Genomic DNA, 16,347 nt, shown 5'->3' with positions numbered 1-16,347 from the left:
ATGAAACCCAACATGGTCATACTTCTTCAATTAGAGGTGGGCATCATCCAATTCAATCCAATTGAACCGATCCAATCCAGTCCAATTAAAAAAGGTTGGATATCCAATTACAATTGGATGCTAAAAGTTACATTTTAATTGGATTGGATCGGTTATTGGATGTCAATCTCAAAATCCAATTAAAAACCGATCCAATCCAATTACATTTATATATATTAAAAAATTATTTATATAATAAAAAATATTGAAAAATATAATAAATATTTATTATATTTTTATTAAATTTTTTTTGTATGTTTAATTTATAACACTTGATTGTTTAGTGTATTTATTTTCATGATGTTTTGTTCTATTTTATTACTTAGAAATGTTATTGTTTTACTTATTTAAAATTTTTAGCTACAATACACTTGTAAGAATAGTATATTTATGAAGTATTAAACTTAAATAAAAATTAATACTTAGTTTTTTTTTTATGTATTTTTCTTTATATTTTTAAGCTAATTTTGAAATTTAGGTGTGTAATTGGATATCCAATTAAAAAACCGATCCAATCCAATTAGTAATTGGATTGGATTGGATTTTGAGGTCTAATTGGATTGGATCGGATGATGATTTTCTAAATCCAATTACTAATTGGATTGGATCGGATGAGGAAAAAAAGGTTGGATTGGATCGGGTGCCCACCCCTACCTTAGTAAAGTACCACATTTTGCTAGACTTAAAATCAGAGAAAAACCTATAGATATTTGGATAAAAGGCATGGCCATCAATCAAGATTGCCAGGGAATTAACATGCACATATACACACAAACCCGAATGAGATTGAATTAGAGACCTACAAACTAAGCCAACCCAAAACTTGATAAACTGATTTAGCTTGATTCATAGGTCTAAGAAACTTGGAACATGAACACAATCAATTTATAGGTTCAGTCAGTTCAAGTACCTGTGACTCCCTTGCAGGTCTTGATAGACTCGAAAATTTGGCTTTTCACAACATAAACAAATTATCGAAAGAAAAGGTTGAATAAATAATACTTTAAAGAAAAGAAAAAATATCAAACCTACTAACTTGAATGTGCTACCAGTAACAAGCTAAAAGGCGGTTCTTTACAACTTTTGCAATGATACTACTTTTCAGAACTGACTACCACCATGACTAGTAATTTCCTATTCATGTCTATAAGATGAAAAAGGAAAAAAAAAAACTAAAATATTTGTCTTTGACCATAAATATTGCCACCTCTTTCAGAATTGCCTGTACAGATTCTTGTGGTTTCTTCCCCATGTGGCTTATTTTGATACAAGAATAGACAAATGATAGTGAAACATCAGGATTTAAACTTGTGCTTGAAAATAAGCTAAATGTTCAAGCTCAAAGGAGAATGTTCGCTATGTCCCAAGAAGGACCCAAGCTAGTAAGTCTGTCCTTTGTACAGTTTGCAATTTAACAAGGTTACCTATGAGCGGTTGTATGCGGCATTGGATATGGCATGGGACCCATGTTCATTGGAGCACCAGGAACTACAGTTCCGGCTACAGGTGCTCTAACACCATACGCCATTTGTGGAGGGGCAGGAAGATTTACTGGGGTGCCAACTGCTGATACAAGGGGCCCTATTGGTTGTCCAATAGATGGTGCGCCATACATTCCAACCCCTGGGGGCCCAGGTGGAGGTTGAGCAGGTTGCTTGGATGGTTTTCCAGAGGGCCCTCCGGCAGAACCATTCGCTTGACCAGTGATTGGTCCTTGAGGTCCAGCAATCTCGCCACTGCCAACACTCGTTATATCGTGAATACTAGATCGCCTCCTGTCTTTGTTCATAGAATTCAAACGTATGAAGTACTTCTGTGCATGACTTGCAACTTGGGTAGGTGTTCTCGTGACAACAAAGTTGCGTGATATACTACGCCAATCCCCTTTCCCATATTTATCCAAACCCAGCAGAAATAATCTGTATGTCAAGTAGAGAAAACATCATTAGAATGTCACACTTAAGCATTGAATGTCTCGTTGGTTTGGTTTTGTTTCAAATATTTTAAATGTTTTTGATATAGCACTTGTTGTACAACATCATTCTACAGTGTCAATATTGACCGATTCGAAACTCTCAAAGGAAACCATCCACAAAGTAGTTCCATCTCTTGAAATACATCAACTAAGTTATGAAACAGGCAATAGTGAGAAACAAGCAAACATATATGTAGAAGAATTATGTCGCAGCTAAATGATATAAACATTACAAAGAAAAATTCAACTAACATACAGTCTATTTGAATTCCAAGCATATCCTACCACAATGACAACTCCCATCTTATCCATATCCAATACTTGAGTAAACACCTTATTATCTTCTTTCTTTTCTTGTTACATCTATTATATACAGACATTGCTATGCTAGAGATTTATCTATCAAACTCTAGTTATAAGTTCACTCAATACACTTAAACTTTGATATGGAGCAAACAAAACCCGCATAAAATTTTCACAACAGCCAAGGCTCAAAACTATGCAACAAATCCATTGATAAAACTAGGAGAAACAATAACATCATTCTTATTTAGATGCTTTTACAAAGAAAATGAATATGAGCAAAGCATACAAGTGATAATTTATCATATAAGCATAGCATACATGTAAATGGTTATCATATTAGAGCATCTACAACCATGCTATCTACACATTGTGCTTAGTCAAAATAGTTGATTATGTAACATCTTTCTAACCCCAGCCACTCCCTATACTATTAGCTGTTTGCTTGAATAACACTATCCAAACAAAGGAAACCAGACAATCCTGAAAGAACCACTGTTATTATTTCTTCAAACCTATTCCAAAAGAAAAGGAAAAAAAATAAATAAACAAACAAACAACTAGTGTTTTGCTTAAGGAAAGAGGATAACTTGAATTAGAGGTGGGGATCCAATCAAATCCAACATTTTTCCTCTAATCCGATCCAATCTAATCGAATCCAATTAGTATCGATTTTTTAATTGGATTTCAATTCAACACTTAATTGTTAATATTAACTAAAAAACATTTACAAAAAGAAATACATAAGAACTAAACTATCCTAATTTTTTTTAATCAGGTGTAATAAGATATATAAGAAATTAATAAACAAGTAAAAATTAAATATTGTTTTATTATATATAAATAAATATAGTATTTTTTTTAATATATAATATATGTAATTAGATTGGATCAAATCGGTTTTTAATTGGATTTTGAAAGTATCATCTAATAACTGATTCAATCCAATTAAAAATCCAACTATTCACATCCAGTCCAATTCAATTGATTGTTCAACTTTTTGTAATTGGATTGAATTGGTTCGGTATAATTTATTTAGTTTAGATCCTACGTTTGAATAACAAAACTCCTTAAATACCAAATCTTAAAACCCTAACGCTATGTTTGGCATGAGTGATTTTTTGGTGGATATAGAGGTTGGAAGGAAGGGACAGATACATTGAAGAAAAGATAGAAACAAAAAAAAGGCACCCCCATTGCCAACAAAACTCAATCAACATTTTGGAAAGATGAGGGAAACAAACGAAACAAAAGTTTTCAAATACCATAATTACCCTTCAAACTGGTTAATAGATAAATATTTAAAAGAGTATTGATTGTGACACAACTTTTAATAATATTATACTCGGCAATGCGACATGTTTATAACCGCCAAAAAATATCAGCGATGGCCACCATAAAAACATAGGTGGCATAAAATTGTTTTACACAAGTGTGTAAATTTTGAGTACTAAAAAAATTGCCCCTAAAGTCACTCATTATTTCAATTAACTATCTCATATCTACTTCAAATACGAAACAACATTAAAAAAAAGCTACTATACCTCCTCCTTACCAACCTTCTCTTATACCAAACATAGCCTAGAAATTGCTACAGTCCAAGAAACCAGCTCAAATAGATTTGACTATTTTTTTTCCAGGAAATCCACAACGACATGCATACTTCCAAGTGCAGTTAAGTAAATGGGGGCTTTGATGGCCTCAATGTTCTATCATTTCTTCTCCTTAAAATCCCTACACTTCTAGACCCTTTTTGCCATTTCTATATAAGTTTGTTCGTGTCTAAGCTAAAAATTAAAGGATCAGCCACAAAAACATCAAACATCCAAACAAAAAATTTAGGTCAGTAACACTTGCTACTTAACTTTCTATCGAAATCCAGGTGCAGATGTCTTTTCTTACTCTCAAAGCATAATGTCTCTTTTCTGTCTGATTAATACCTCAATCTATCAGTAGTGAAATTCAAAAATGTAAAGAATCCACTTTATTGGAATAAAAGTATTTTAATAAAATAATTTCCACCCTCTGAGGAAAAGAACAACGAAATTATGATGTCACATTCACACTCCCGAACCTATCATGTAAATTGATACAAAATCATTCAATTGTGTTTAGCACATTTAAACAAATGACCCCACTTTTCGTAATTAATGACACAAGAAATAGATATACGAGGTAATGGAAATAACTAGAAAGAACAGAAAAAATCTGAAATCCCAGAATTTCACAAGACAGCCAGCCAAAGTATTGCGCTTATTGATTGAATTGATTCTATAGTTCAAAACAAATACTTGTTATGTTATGCCTCTCATCTATAACTTCTACTTAATAAATTTGTTCTCCAAATCATTTTGATATAAAAAATTTAGAATGAGGCATGTTCCCTGCAATGGGAGATAGAGCATCACCACAGCAATATACAGTTAAACAGTAAAGTTTGGATGTATAATGTTCAGTTATAACTAAATGAGTAATGAAAGCTAAGGGAAAGTAAAAAAGACTTGAAAGGTCTTGTTTGATTCATAAACTTTGTAAATTGTAATGTTTCCTATTCTATTTATGTAGTCTGACTGCCATGCTGTAGAAAGTATATATTATTTGGTCAAAAGTCCAAGATGATAACACTGATAAAGAGACAATTATTAGCTAGTCATTAAAAGCACTTAAGAGCTCTATGATATCTAAGCCTTCATCAAGCACTGCAACCTAACTACCTATCATTAAGCCTTCATCAAGACAATTATTAGCATGTGATTCAAATCACAAATCCAAAAGGCTATCTAACAATTACTGTTTCACAAAACACAATACCACACAGCAGTTCACTGTATAACCTTTGAGCTTAGTGACTAAACACTAAATTATTGAGATGTGACTGTTGAAGCTGATGTAATAAAAAGCAAGCACTGAAACTTAACTACCTCTTATCACCAGATAGTACTTCCTTTAACTAGAAAGCAACTTAGTATAAATTAGTGGTATGGGGGGGAAAAAACTTATGACCCTAAACCAGAAAAGGGGAACTTTTAACCCAGTAAGATACAGTTGGTGTAAACTCTATATAAGGCAATAAGAACACAAAGACAATCATATCCTTCAAAAAGAGTAAATGACTTTTTCAATAGTTTTACATAATTTTCTAGATACCATGCCATATAACATATTTGAATCTAGAACAATAAATTTACCTGTGCTCTTCCTCTGTCCACGCAATCCCTTTACGACGTTCCTGATCTGATCTAGCTTTACTTCCATGGTTAGATTCGCTGTTATATTGCCCACTATGTCCCCCTTTCTTACTAGCTCCTTCATCACCAACATGGCTCGATGAACCCTCTGAAGAAGAATTGTAGGAAGGTAGAGGAACACAGCCAGATTCAATCTGGTTAACATCTTCAACCAAGAGCTCATAGTGATGTTGAATTTCCTCTGCTGTTTTCCCTGGTACATCAGCCGCTATCTTCTCCCACCGATCTGGACAATCCTCAGGATGAGTTGCCAAGGAATTCTCAAATGCTTTATCCTGCTCTCGAGTCCATGAGGAGGTACTAACCCCTTCATCTACAGTCATCTAGCCTTAGTTATATTCACTAGCTGGTGTAGTACCCACAGAAAGAAAAGGGAAACTCTGCCCAAGTGCTCAATAATTTATGTTAAACCCAATTCTAAAACCTCGAGTTGTCTGAAATCGTGCTAGGAAATTGGATCTAAATAAATCCAATACTGGGTATTGTTGAGAACAAAATTTATAGCTGGCTAAATTGTGGGAGGCAGAATTTTACTGAATGGAAACAACCAGAACCAGAAGATGCCAGAGTAGATTAACCAGAGATCACTTCCAATGAAAAACACAAAGCATGGTAAAGTATGTGAAGGTTTCAATGGTGATTTGCTCCATAATTCAAAATTTGGCTTCTTGTGAATTGCTGACCTATAGATGAACCAAAAGGCAACAAAGTTCTGTTAGGCCATGAGAAATATCTGAAAACCATAAAAATAAAAAGGATGGGTGCAATAAATGACAGTTTAAAATGAATAAAAGGAAAATTAATTTTGGGTGAGGGTAAAAATCTGTGGAACGGTAATTAGGGTTTCAGATTGTGAAATGTGATGATAGAGACCATTGAGAAATCAAACAAAGATGAAAACAATAATTAGAACAAATACTGCCATTACTATTCTAAAAAAGAAAAGCAAAGAAAAAAAAAATATCAGTATCTACTGGTTCACTGATAAGTACAGTTCTAACCGTGAAGGCCCACAAAAATTAATTCTTTCCATTTCAACCACAATTTGTAGTATTTACAGTCTCTTCATACATACAATACATGTAGACATATACATAGGCTCTCAACTGGTAAAAGCAAAATCATGCCAGTTACAAACTAAATTTCTAAGTAAAACAAAGAGCATGAGTAATGAATATAATCAAGTAATATAATGAAAAGGATTAGCTAGTGTCAATTTGAATAAAATCAGGAACTTAAAAGCATTTATGGCAGCACTAAATTTAGGGCAAAAATCTAATATCCCAGCCATATTATGAAATCCGTACTGAAATAAGTTCACTTCATTTCCAACCAAACACAAAACTTAAATAGGAAGGTAAAACAAAGAAAAGATTATTTGGTATCCAGCCATAGTAATTAAAGAGAAAAAAAAAATACCCACCAGGCCTATTCATGTTGGTTTTCATACCCCTGAGCTATGAAGTGAAAAAAAACAACGACCTAGTTTAGTAATTCCCCAATTTTCATGTCTTGTTTTGGAACAAACCCATCAAAAGCGGCACGAAATTGATAAAAGGAAAAAAGAAATGCTTTTTCACCTAAATTCCTATCAAGACTATGACAGTTTAGCCAATCATCAGTGTAAGTTTCCTATTACAAAACTCTTATGTTAACACATTGAATTAAGGGATTAAGTAAATCCTAACCTTGAGTAAACAAGATCTTACTCCACCCCCCACTCTCTTATTTGTCTCTATCTATCTAGATATAAATATATACTCACTATAAAAAGTAGAAGAGAGAAGATTTAAACTCAATCACAAACAGCCAAGTTAAAATTAATAGTGCAAACCTCAAAAGATCAAAGGAAAATTAGTTGAGAATATCAGTAAGAACAAATTGAGATACTCAGAAGTGAAACAAAACTAAAGAAATAAAGAAAATAATAGCAAAAAAAAACCTTTAAGAGAAAACAAATTTGGGATTAGGAAAAAACCCAAAATAAAGAAACAAATAAAAATTGAGAAAGGGTAGACATAGAAATTATGGCTGATGTTGATGGGTTATCCTGAAAATATCACAAAGAAGGTGCAGAGATGGGTCAAATTGGTCCCATCTCCAACAACTACTTGCAACAAAAAACGGACAGCTGGGATTGAAAAAGGCTTCAACCCAAGTTGCCAAACACTGGAATCTGAAAGAAAACCCCATTAATATCTGACACATAAAACCATCAACCAAAAATATAGAAAAAAGAAAAAAAGTTAATGGTGGGCGTGCACAGACAATTGAGTCCCTCTTTCAAATTCTTTTCTTTTCTTTTCTTTTCCTTTATTTTCTTTCCATCCAAACAAACAAAACCCCATATTTTGCATTAGATGTCAGGATATGAGATAACTATGTTCAGTTGCAGAGGAAAGGAAACGAAATTCACCCGAACAGAATAACATAAATACATAAATAAGTGACATGGGTTTATCCGGAAACAATCACCTTTTTTTCCCTCTATCATATCATCTGCTGTGCACTGAGGCAATCATGCCCTTTTCATTTTGTGTTGCTGTCTTTCTCTTTATTCTTCAGTTCTCATAGTCTTTGTACTAGTAGAAATTATCACCCGGACCAGAGAAATTCATAGATTGATAATTGATTCTTTCACTTGTTTATCTTAGAGTTTTTAAATAATAATAATAATAATTCTTCTTATTATTATTATAATTGTTATTATTATTATTATAAGCCCCAATTATTCACTTCATTTATACTCCTTATCCAATTTTCTTCTCTCTTTCTTTTTCTTTTTTTTTTCCTTAAAAACAAAAAATATGTGTATATTTTCACCTTAATTCCCCTAATTCTTTTTTTATCAAATTAATTCTCCTAATTTTACTAAAACAGTATCTATTCTTAGATTTTTATCGAATCTTGTTATTAATACGGTTGAATTTGTTAAAAACGACAACCTTGTATTTTACTTGAATGGAGATGTAAAATATTCAAGTAAGTAACCCTTTTTTCTTTGGGTTACAGTAGCAATTTCGGGTTAAAAATATCAACTAAGAGTGAAAGTGACTAGCTCATGCCAATATGCCATACTAATAAAAAATTTCAACAAAATTATGTTATGCAATCATAAAAAAGGTTTGTTTCCTTCTTTGATATATATAAAAAAATAAAATATAATGGAATTAATCACAGAAAATTTGGTGTGTGTTTGAGAAGTTGCCACGCTTGAAAGTGAACCAATAATGATGCAACAAATCAGAGCTAGTTAAAGGGTTCACGGAGTTGAGAAAAAGGCATAATAAGCACATGATAACTCTGAATCTACCATAAATATTTAATGTATTATTTGCCTCTAACTCTAAGCATAAGCATGACAAGTTTGAACGCTTTATTAAATTAGTCAAACATTATGATTACATAATAACTCATCATTATCACACTTAAATTGTACAATTAAATCAAACATTCAATAGATAATAATAAAAACACTCTAAAGTGTCATCTCATGTAACCTAAGTACGTACTTTAGTTGTTTTGTAGAAACACTAATAGTATTTTTTTTGCAGCACAATATTTTTTTATTATTATTTTTTATATAAATCAAGCATAATTAATACAACCAACTCTAAAAGATTTTTACATCACATACTGAAATTTTTAATTTTTTTTACCTTTTAACTGTGTAGAATTTTTTTCAAAAATACTGTATTTTGTGTTAAGTTTTCACTGTTGTTCCAGGGTTATTTTTTAGTTGTTCCACTATTATTTAATAGTTCTGTTTTGTTGTTTTACGATTATTTTATAAAAAGATAGTATTTTTGTAAAAAAAATTCATTTAACAGTAAAATTGTAAATTTTTACCTAATTTCTAGTATTTTTGTAAAAACTTCAAAAAAATAGAAGAAAAATTTTATTTACACCTCAAAAATTTTTAAAAACAACTCATTGTAATAAATTTTTAATTATATAAAATTTATATATTTAATTGTACTAAGTTTTTTTAATTTTTGTCACTTCCAATTTATATTCTTAAAAAAATATATCTATCAAATAAAAATAAATTATTTTTTAAATATTATGACTAAAAAATTATATAAATTTTTCTTAGATATATATATATATATATGAGTTAGAAAAAATTATGAAAAGGAAATCAAAATAAGTATTGAAATTAACATAAAATAGTGTGAGGAAAAAAATTTAAAAAAATATAAGAGTAATTTTTAAAAATTATTTAAGTTTATATTTTTTTTTAATAATGAAGGGTATTTATTATTTTATGGGGTGCAAATAGAACTCTCAAAAATAAAAATTATATTGTGGGGTGTTAATTTTACTGATTTTGGTATAGACACGTGAAAAATTTACTACTTATATCTTTCCTTATATTAAATATTGCTATATAACAAAGATTGTTATTTTTTTTTTTTTTTACACTTTCAATTTATTATACATATTGACCTCAAAAAATGATCAACTGACAGCTTGATCGTATAGATTTGATGCTAGCCACGTGTCACACAAATAGAATGAAAAAAGCAATAAACCCATATTTTTCATAGAGATTCGGCCCCCTTGTGATACTAGGTAATAACCTACTCCCTTTTGGTTGTATTTATACCAGGGGAAATACTATCCAGATTACTATTGGTGGGATCTGCTATAGCACCCATAGGATTACAAAGTATGCATCAGTAAGCAGATCTCAAGTGTTGGACAGCCTAGGGTGTTGGCCAGCCTAGGGTGCTGGCCAGCCTTGGGTGTTGGTGTTGGAATATGTTTTACCAGGATCTAGATTTACTACCATGTATGTTATTTAACATTCTAAATATGAATTTCTAAAATAATGTAAATAAATACATATAAAGTTTAGAAAACCTTACAGTGGGTGCAATAGAATATTAATGGCTCTTTCCATTCAGATTTCTAACCCTTGTATCCTGTCTGTAGCAGAGTATCACCAAGATCTGAGCCCGAATGTCCTTCTCTTGATTTTGGATTCTTCACAGCCTTACATACTATGATTGAGATACCACTTGATGTGTGTGGGCACTCACTCTATCACTCAAGGTATGAAAATATGAAGAAGAAAAGAGAGGGGTTGGTTCGAATATAGGTATAGAATAGATGGCTCAATTTTTTCCGGAAGGCAAGAAATTTCATCATCATTTAAGTGTGAGCCATCACTATCTATTTATAGGCAACCACCTAGGTTTAGGTTAGGATTTATTAGGCATTAAAATAATAGAAAAATTAAGTGGAAATTCCCATAGGATTGGCCGGCCATAGTAATGGGCCCTACTTTGGAATTTTTTCAATTTTGACAAATTTTCCTTATTTTCTCAAAAATGCCATTTTTCAATTCTACTCATTTAAATGTCAAAACTATTTATTTAATAATTAAAATTAATTATCAAATAAAATTGCCATTTAACATATTTATTAATTAGACATAATAAAGTCTCTCAATTAATAAATAAGACCTAGAAGCTCTTTTCTTCACAATTAAGCCATTGCTTAGTGAAAAATTCATAAACTAGACATAGTCTAATTTTAGAATTATAATTGATTAATTAAAATCAATTATCTGAGTCTTACAAGCAGTATGGTCTCAACTAGTATTGGCACCATAGACCTATACAACCGAGCTTCCAATAAGCAGAACTAGAATTTATCAAGTAAATTCCCTAACTTATTAATTCCTTATTGCATCCACCATAGAACTTGAAATCGCACTCTTAGTTATATAGAACGTTCTATATGTTCCACGATCTAGATACCGTAATACCCTAGAATTAAGAAATAGATTAGCAAAACCCTAATTAGATAATTATAAATAGTTGAGGAATTATATGTTGGAATTTATTTTACCAGGATCTTAGATCTACTCACAAGTATGTTTATTAACATCCTAAATATGAACTTTCTAAAACGATGAAATAAACACATATAAAGTTAAAGAAACCTTACATTGGGTGCAGCGGAATATAATGACTCCTTCCGTTCAGATATCTAGCCCTTGATTCCTTTTCGTAGCGAGCATTATCAATATCTGAACCTGGATCTCTTTCTCTGAATCTTTGATGCTGAAACTCCTTTGCTGATGATCTTTCTTCACGATCTTCCTCACTATGATTGAGGTATCACTTGATGTGTGTGGGCACTACTCTAATCACTAAGGATTTCGAAATTATCAAGGAAGAAGAAAGAAGAAGTGGTAGCTAAAGATAGGGAGAGAGAAGGCTCAGTTTTTTCTGAATCAGAAAGTCTGAAGAAAAGTCTTATTTTTCTGAAGCCTTCACTATCTATTTATAGCATTCCACTAGGGTTAGATTTGAATTATATGGCATTAAAATAATGAAAAAATCAACTTAAAAAAGCTACAATAGGTGGTCGGCCAAGCATTAGTGGATTGGGCCTTGGGCTTTGCAATTTTGCAATTTTAACACCTTTTGTATCTGATTTTCTCAAAAACGCCAATTTCCTAATTCAAACATTTAAATGCCAATTATAACTATTTAATAACTATAAATAATTATTAAATAATATTGTCATTTATTATATTTATTAATTGAACCATACAAAGTATCATAATTAACACATATGCCCCTATAAACTCTTTCTTTACAATTTCGCCCTTACTTAGTGAAAAATTCACAAATAGACATAGTCTAATTTGAGAATTATAATTGATTAATCAAAACCAATTACATGAGTCTTACAAGCAATATTATCTCAACTAGTGGGGGGACCATGGGTCTATATAACCGAGCTTCCAATAAGTAGATCAAGAATTTAGCACTAAAATTCACTAACTTATTAATTCTTCGTTGAATCCACGCATAGAACTTAGAATTGCACTCTCAGTATATTGAATGCTCTATATGTTCCACCATATAGACACATCATTAGTTATCCATTGTTATAATCCTAATGTGATCAATGATCCTCTATATGAATGATCTACACTGTAAAGGGATTAAATTACCGTTACACCCTACAATGTATTTATTCCTTAAAACACTTGACCCCGTATAAATGATATTTCAACTTATGTGAAATGAGTACTCCACCATTTATGTTCGTTTGGTCAAGCTCGAAGGAGATCATCCTTTGCTTACTATTCGCCAGATAGAAGCTATAGATTCCATGTTTATGCTAGCGCTCCCACTCAATTGCACTACCGTTTTCCCAAAATGTACGTATCACCCTGACCTAAAAGTAGGCTTAACTAACAAATAAAAGAACACGAATAGCCTTTCAAGATTGAGCCTAATCATAACAGGATTAAGAACATTTGATCTAGGATCAACTAGACGATATTGACTTGAATAGATTCTACGGTAAGTTTAATTAAATCTAAGTCAAAGTTCAATATCGGTCCCTTCCGATGCATACTCCATGCATCCAACCTGAGCTTTACTTTAACCAATGTTCTGGAAAGAACATAGTATTTCTCCAAATACAAGTAAACTCTTGTTGTAGATTATCATATCAGTAAAACCCTATGTCTGATAAATCTAGGAAACTTTATTCACATAGTCATGTTTACTTTCCAATGTGTTGACGGCACAATAAACAGGATCAAGTATGTGAAAAGGGTTTCAGATGAATTTATACATTATGTACATATAATCATGAAATAAATCATGTGAACCATGCAACATTAAATGTTACTTCTGATCTATATTAATAAGTAAATCTGATTATATTGAAATGAGTTTTATTTAGGGCATAAAACCCAACATTATATTACTATATAGTTCAATATCTGTGAATTAATATGATTAATTATATGTTAAGACCCCGTTAGTGAGCCAGGGGCATTTTAGTAATTATAACCCGAGAAGGGTAAAATGATGAAATTAATTTAATTACGTGCTTAATAGAACTATACTATTATATAGTATGCCTGTGTTATCTTTTCAGGTGTGTTCTGACAGGTTGGTGCGGTATAGTCACAACCGGGTATTTCGGGCTGAACGGGGTTAAGGCCCGAAATGCAATTTGAATTGAATTATTTGGCATTTTATTTGATAATATGAAATCTGAAATTTATTTGGAAATAAATGAGTGTGGAATGACATAAATACCCTTGTGTGGGTGAATAAGTGTGCATTGGCTTTAAGGGCATTTTGGTCTTTTGACCTTTATTTACTAAGTTTAATAAAATTGATTTTTGAGATAAAAGGAAAATGAAAATTCTGGCAGCTTCCCTCTCTCACCCAACCCTCTCTCTCTCTCTCAATACACTCTTTTGATTTTTCAACTTGATTTGGGAGAAACTAGTTGGAATTGAAGCTTGAATTGTTGAGAAAATTGTGTTGGAAGCTTGAGGCTTAAGTGTGCAATGATTTGAGGTAGTTTTTACAGTTTTTAACTTTGAATTCCTTGCTGAGAGTGTTGTGGAAAAGTATGAATTAGTTGAAATATTCGTGTTTATGCATGTATGGATGAATTGTGTTGTTCTTGAGAGATTAAGGTATAAATTCCATGATTTAGTTGTGATTCTTTGTTGTTGAGCTTGGATTTTGATTATAGGGTATTTTCTAGCTTGAATCCATGTGTTTTTAAGATTCTTGCTGCTGGAATTGATTGAATTGAGTGAGTTGAAGCTCAAGTTCATGAGCTTGGAGTTTGCTTAGTTAAAACATGATTTTGTGATATTTATGTAATCTGAAATTGGGGTTTAATATTGAAATTGATGCATAAAATAGGTTATTTTGACCCTCTATTATTTGTTAGCAACCCTATTTGATGATTTGAGAGTTTGGTTGTGAATTGGGGTGATTTGATTATGTTTTGGAGCTGATTTTCGTGTTCTTGCTGCTATTTTTCTGGGTTTTGAACCCAGGTGCCACGGCATGGTATTTAGCATGCCGCGGCGCGCCCATTTCTTTCTTATTAGATCCTTTTTGTAAACTTCAAATAGCCATAACTTTGTGATTCGGACTCCGATTTGGGAGTTCTATATACTGTTGGAAAGCTCTTTTCGAGCTCTATCTGAATATCTGAATTTTAAATGCCATGTGAATATTTTATGAAAGTGAAATCAGGGGTTAACCCTATTTATGAAAATCTCGAATTTGTGTGACTAGGATTACCGACACCTGATCAAAAGTACCCGGGGATTTGGAATCTCTGATATTGCAGGTCAACAGGTAAGACAGTGATTAGCATGTAGAGTATGCGCAGTGGCGCTTATATTGAAAATGATATGTATGATTGTTTAGTAACCGGTATTAGGGTTATTACCCTAATAAGAACGGTCTAATAGCCTAAGGTTATTACCCTAATATGAGCGGTTGATGGCCTAGGGTTATTACCCTAGTGAAATATGTGTATAAATGCCATGCCATGTTAAATGTAATGAGATTTAGAGATTATGCGCTCATGGCATAATCAGGTTGGACTCGGTAGCCATAACCGAGATGAACCATTCTAAGGCCTTATTGTATTCAGACGCGTGAGAGCAACACGTAGGTCTACGCCACGTAGATATAAATAGATGTGTGAGCGCAATACATAGGTCTACGCCACGTAGACATAAATAGGCATGTGAGTGTAACATGTAGGTCTGTGACACACAGACATATATGAATGGCATTACTGTTTAAATAGCATGATGAGCATATTATATTTGTTATGATTTATACTGTCTTGCTGGGCTTGGCTCACGGGTGCTCTACTGTGCAGGAAAGGGTAAGGCACTAGCTGATCAGCCATGAGTTCAAGAGTTGGGCGAAGAATGTACATGTCCGGGCCAAATCAGACCAAGCAGGTTAATGGTCTACCAGTGTTGAATTTTTAAAACTCTATTTTGCCGCTTAGGCCGGCTAACTGAAAGAGACTTGTAATAAAGTTTGAAAATATTTTAGGATCCCAACTGTTGTAAAGTTTATATTATTACAAGTTTTAATTTCATTTCGTTTATTGCAAAAGTTTAATTTCTGCGCTATTTTGATTCGTAATCCTGTTTAGGGGATTAGGGTTTTGTAAATAACTTGGGTAGCGTGCCTAATTATTTAGGGCATTACAAATACGCTATAAACATTTAGTTAACCATCGTTCTAGTCTCAATAATCAAAGATCCTCTATAGATGATTTACACCGAGTAGGGATAAATTTACCGTTTCACTCCTCAATGTATTTTATCCTTAAAACACTTAGCTTCCTATAAATGATATTTCAGTGAACTAATATATAATCAATGAAACAAGAGCTCTTCCATTTATCTCTATTAAGCCAAGCTCGAAGGAAATCATCGCTTCACTTCTATGTCTTGATAGAAGCTATAGATTCCATATCTATGTTTAGTGCTCCCACTCAATTATACTATCATGTTCCCAAAATGTACGTATCACCCTGACCAGAAAGTAGGCTTATCTAACAAATCAAAGAACACGAATAACACTCCTGAAATTCAACCTAAGCATGTTAGGATTAAGATCTTTTGATCTAAGATCAACCAGTGATATTGACTTAGAAAGATACAACGATAAGATTATAATATCTTTACCAAGATCAATATCGGTCCCAGTCCAATGTATACTCCATACATCCGAAACTAGCATACTTTGTCAATGTTCTGGAAAGAACATAAAACTTATACAAAGTGTAAGTACACTTCATCGCTGATTATCACATCAGTATAAATCCAGTGCACTGGTGAATCATGGACTTTGTCATTTGAAGCATATAATCACAATCACATTCCACTGTGCTGACATCACTGTAATTGTGAATGACTATATATTCTGGACTTACCAGATTTTGTATATATTAAACCATAAA

The 16,347-nt window shown here is 32.2% G+C and overlaps 1 protein-coding gene across 4 annotated transcripts; it reads right to left on the bottom strand.

Annotated features, from left to right (window-relative positions):
• Nucleotides 1-1,010: 1,010 nt before the first annotated feature.
• LOC115722286 (transcription factor SRM1) lies at nt 1,011-8,375 on the bottom strand. Of its 4 annotated transcripts, XM_061104519.1 has the most exons (4): nt 8,041-8,240; nt 7,254-7,329; nt 5,506-6,248; nt 1,011-1,958 (listed from the first exon to the last, which is right to left on the bottom strand). In XM_061104519.1, exons 3-4 carry the CDS (start codon nt 5,886-5,888, stop codon nt 1,460-1,462), a joined length of 882 nt encoding a protein of 293 aa, XP_060960502.1. In that variant the 5' UTR covers nt 5,889-6,248; nt 7,254-7,329; nt 8,041-8,240; the 3' UTR covers nt 1,011-1,459. The 4 variants fall into 4 exon arrangements, with proteins under 4 accessions (XP_060960502.1, XP_030507315.1, XP_060960503.1 ...); XM_030651455.2 differs by lacking the exon at nt 7,254-7,329 and having other exon boundaries at nt 8,041-8,375; XM_061104520.1 differs by lacking the exons at nt 7,254-7,329; nt 8,041-8,240 and adding an exon at nt 7,508-7,959.
• Between the last annotated feature and the right edge of the window lie 7,972 nt (nt 8,376-16,347).

Source organism: Cannabis sativa, chromosome 9, assembly GCF_029168945.1.
Source record: "Cannabis sativa cultivar Pink pepper isolate KNU-18-1 chromosome 9, ASM2916894v1, whole genome shotgun sequence".
Taxonomy (NCBI): domain Eukaryota; kingdom Viridiplantae; phylum Streptophyta; class Magnoliopsida; order Rosales; family Cannabaceae; genus Cannabis; species Cannabis sativa.
This window is presented reverse-complemented; position numbering and strand designations above follow the sequence as displayed.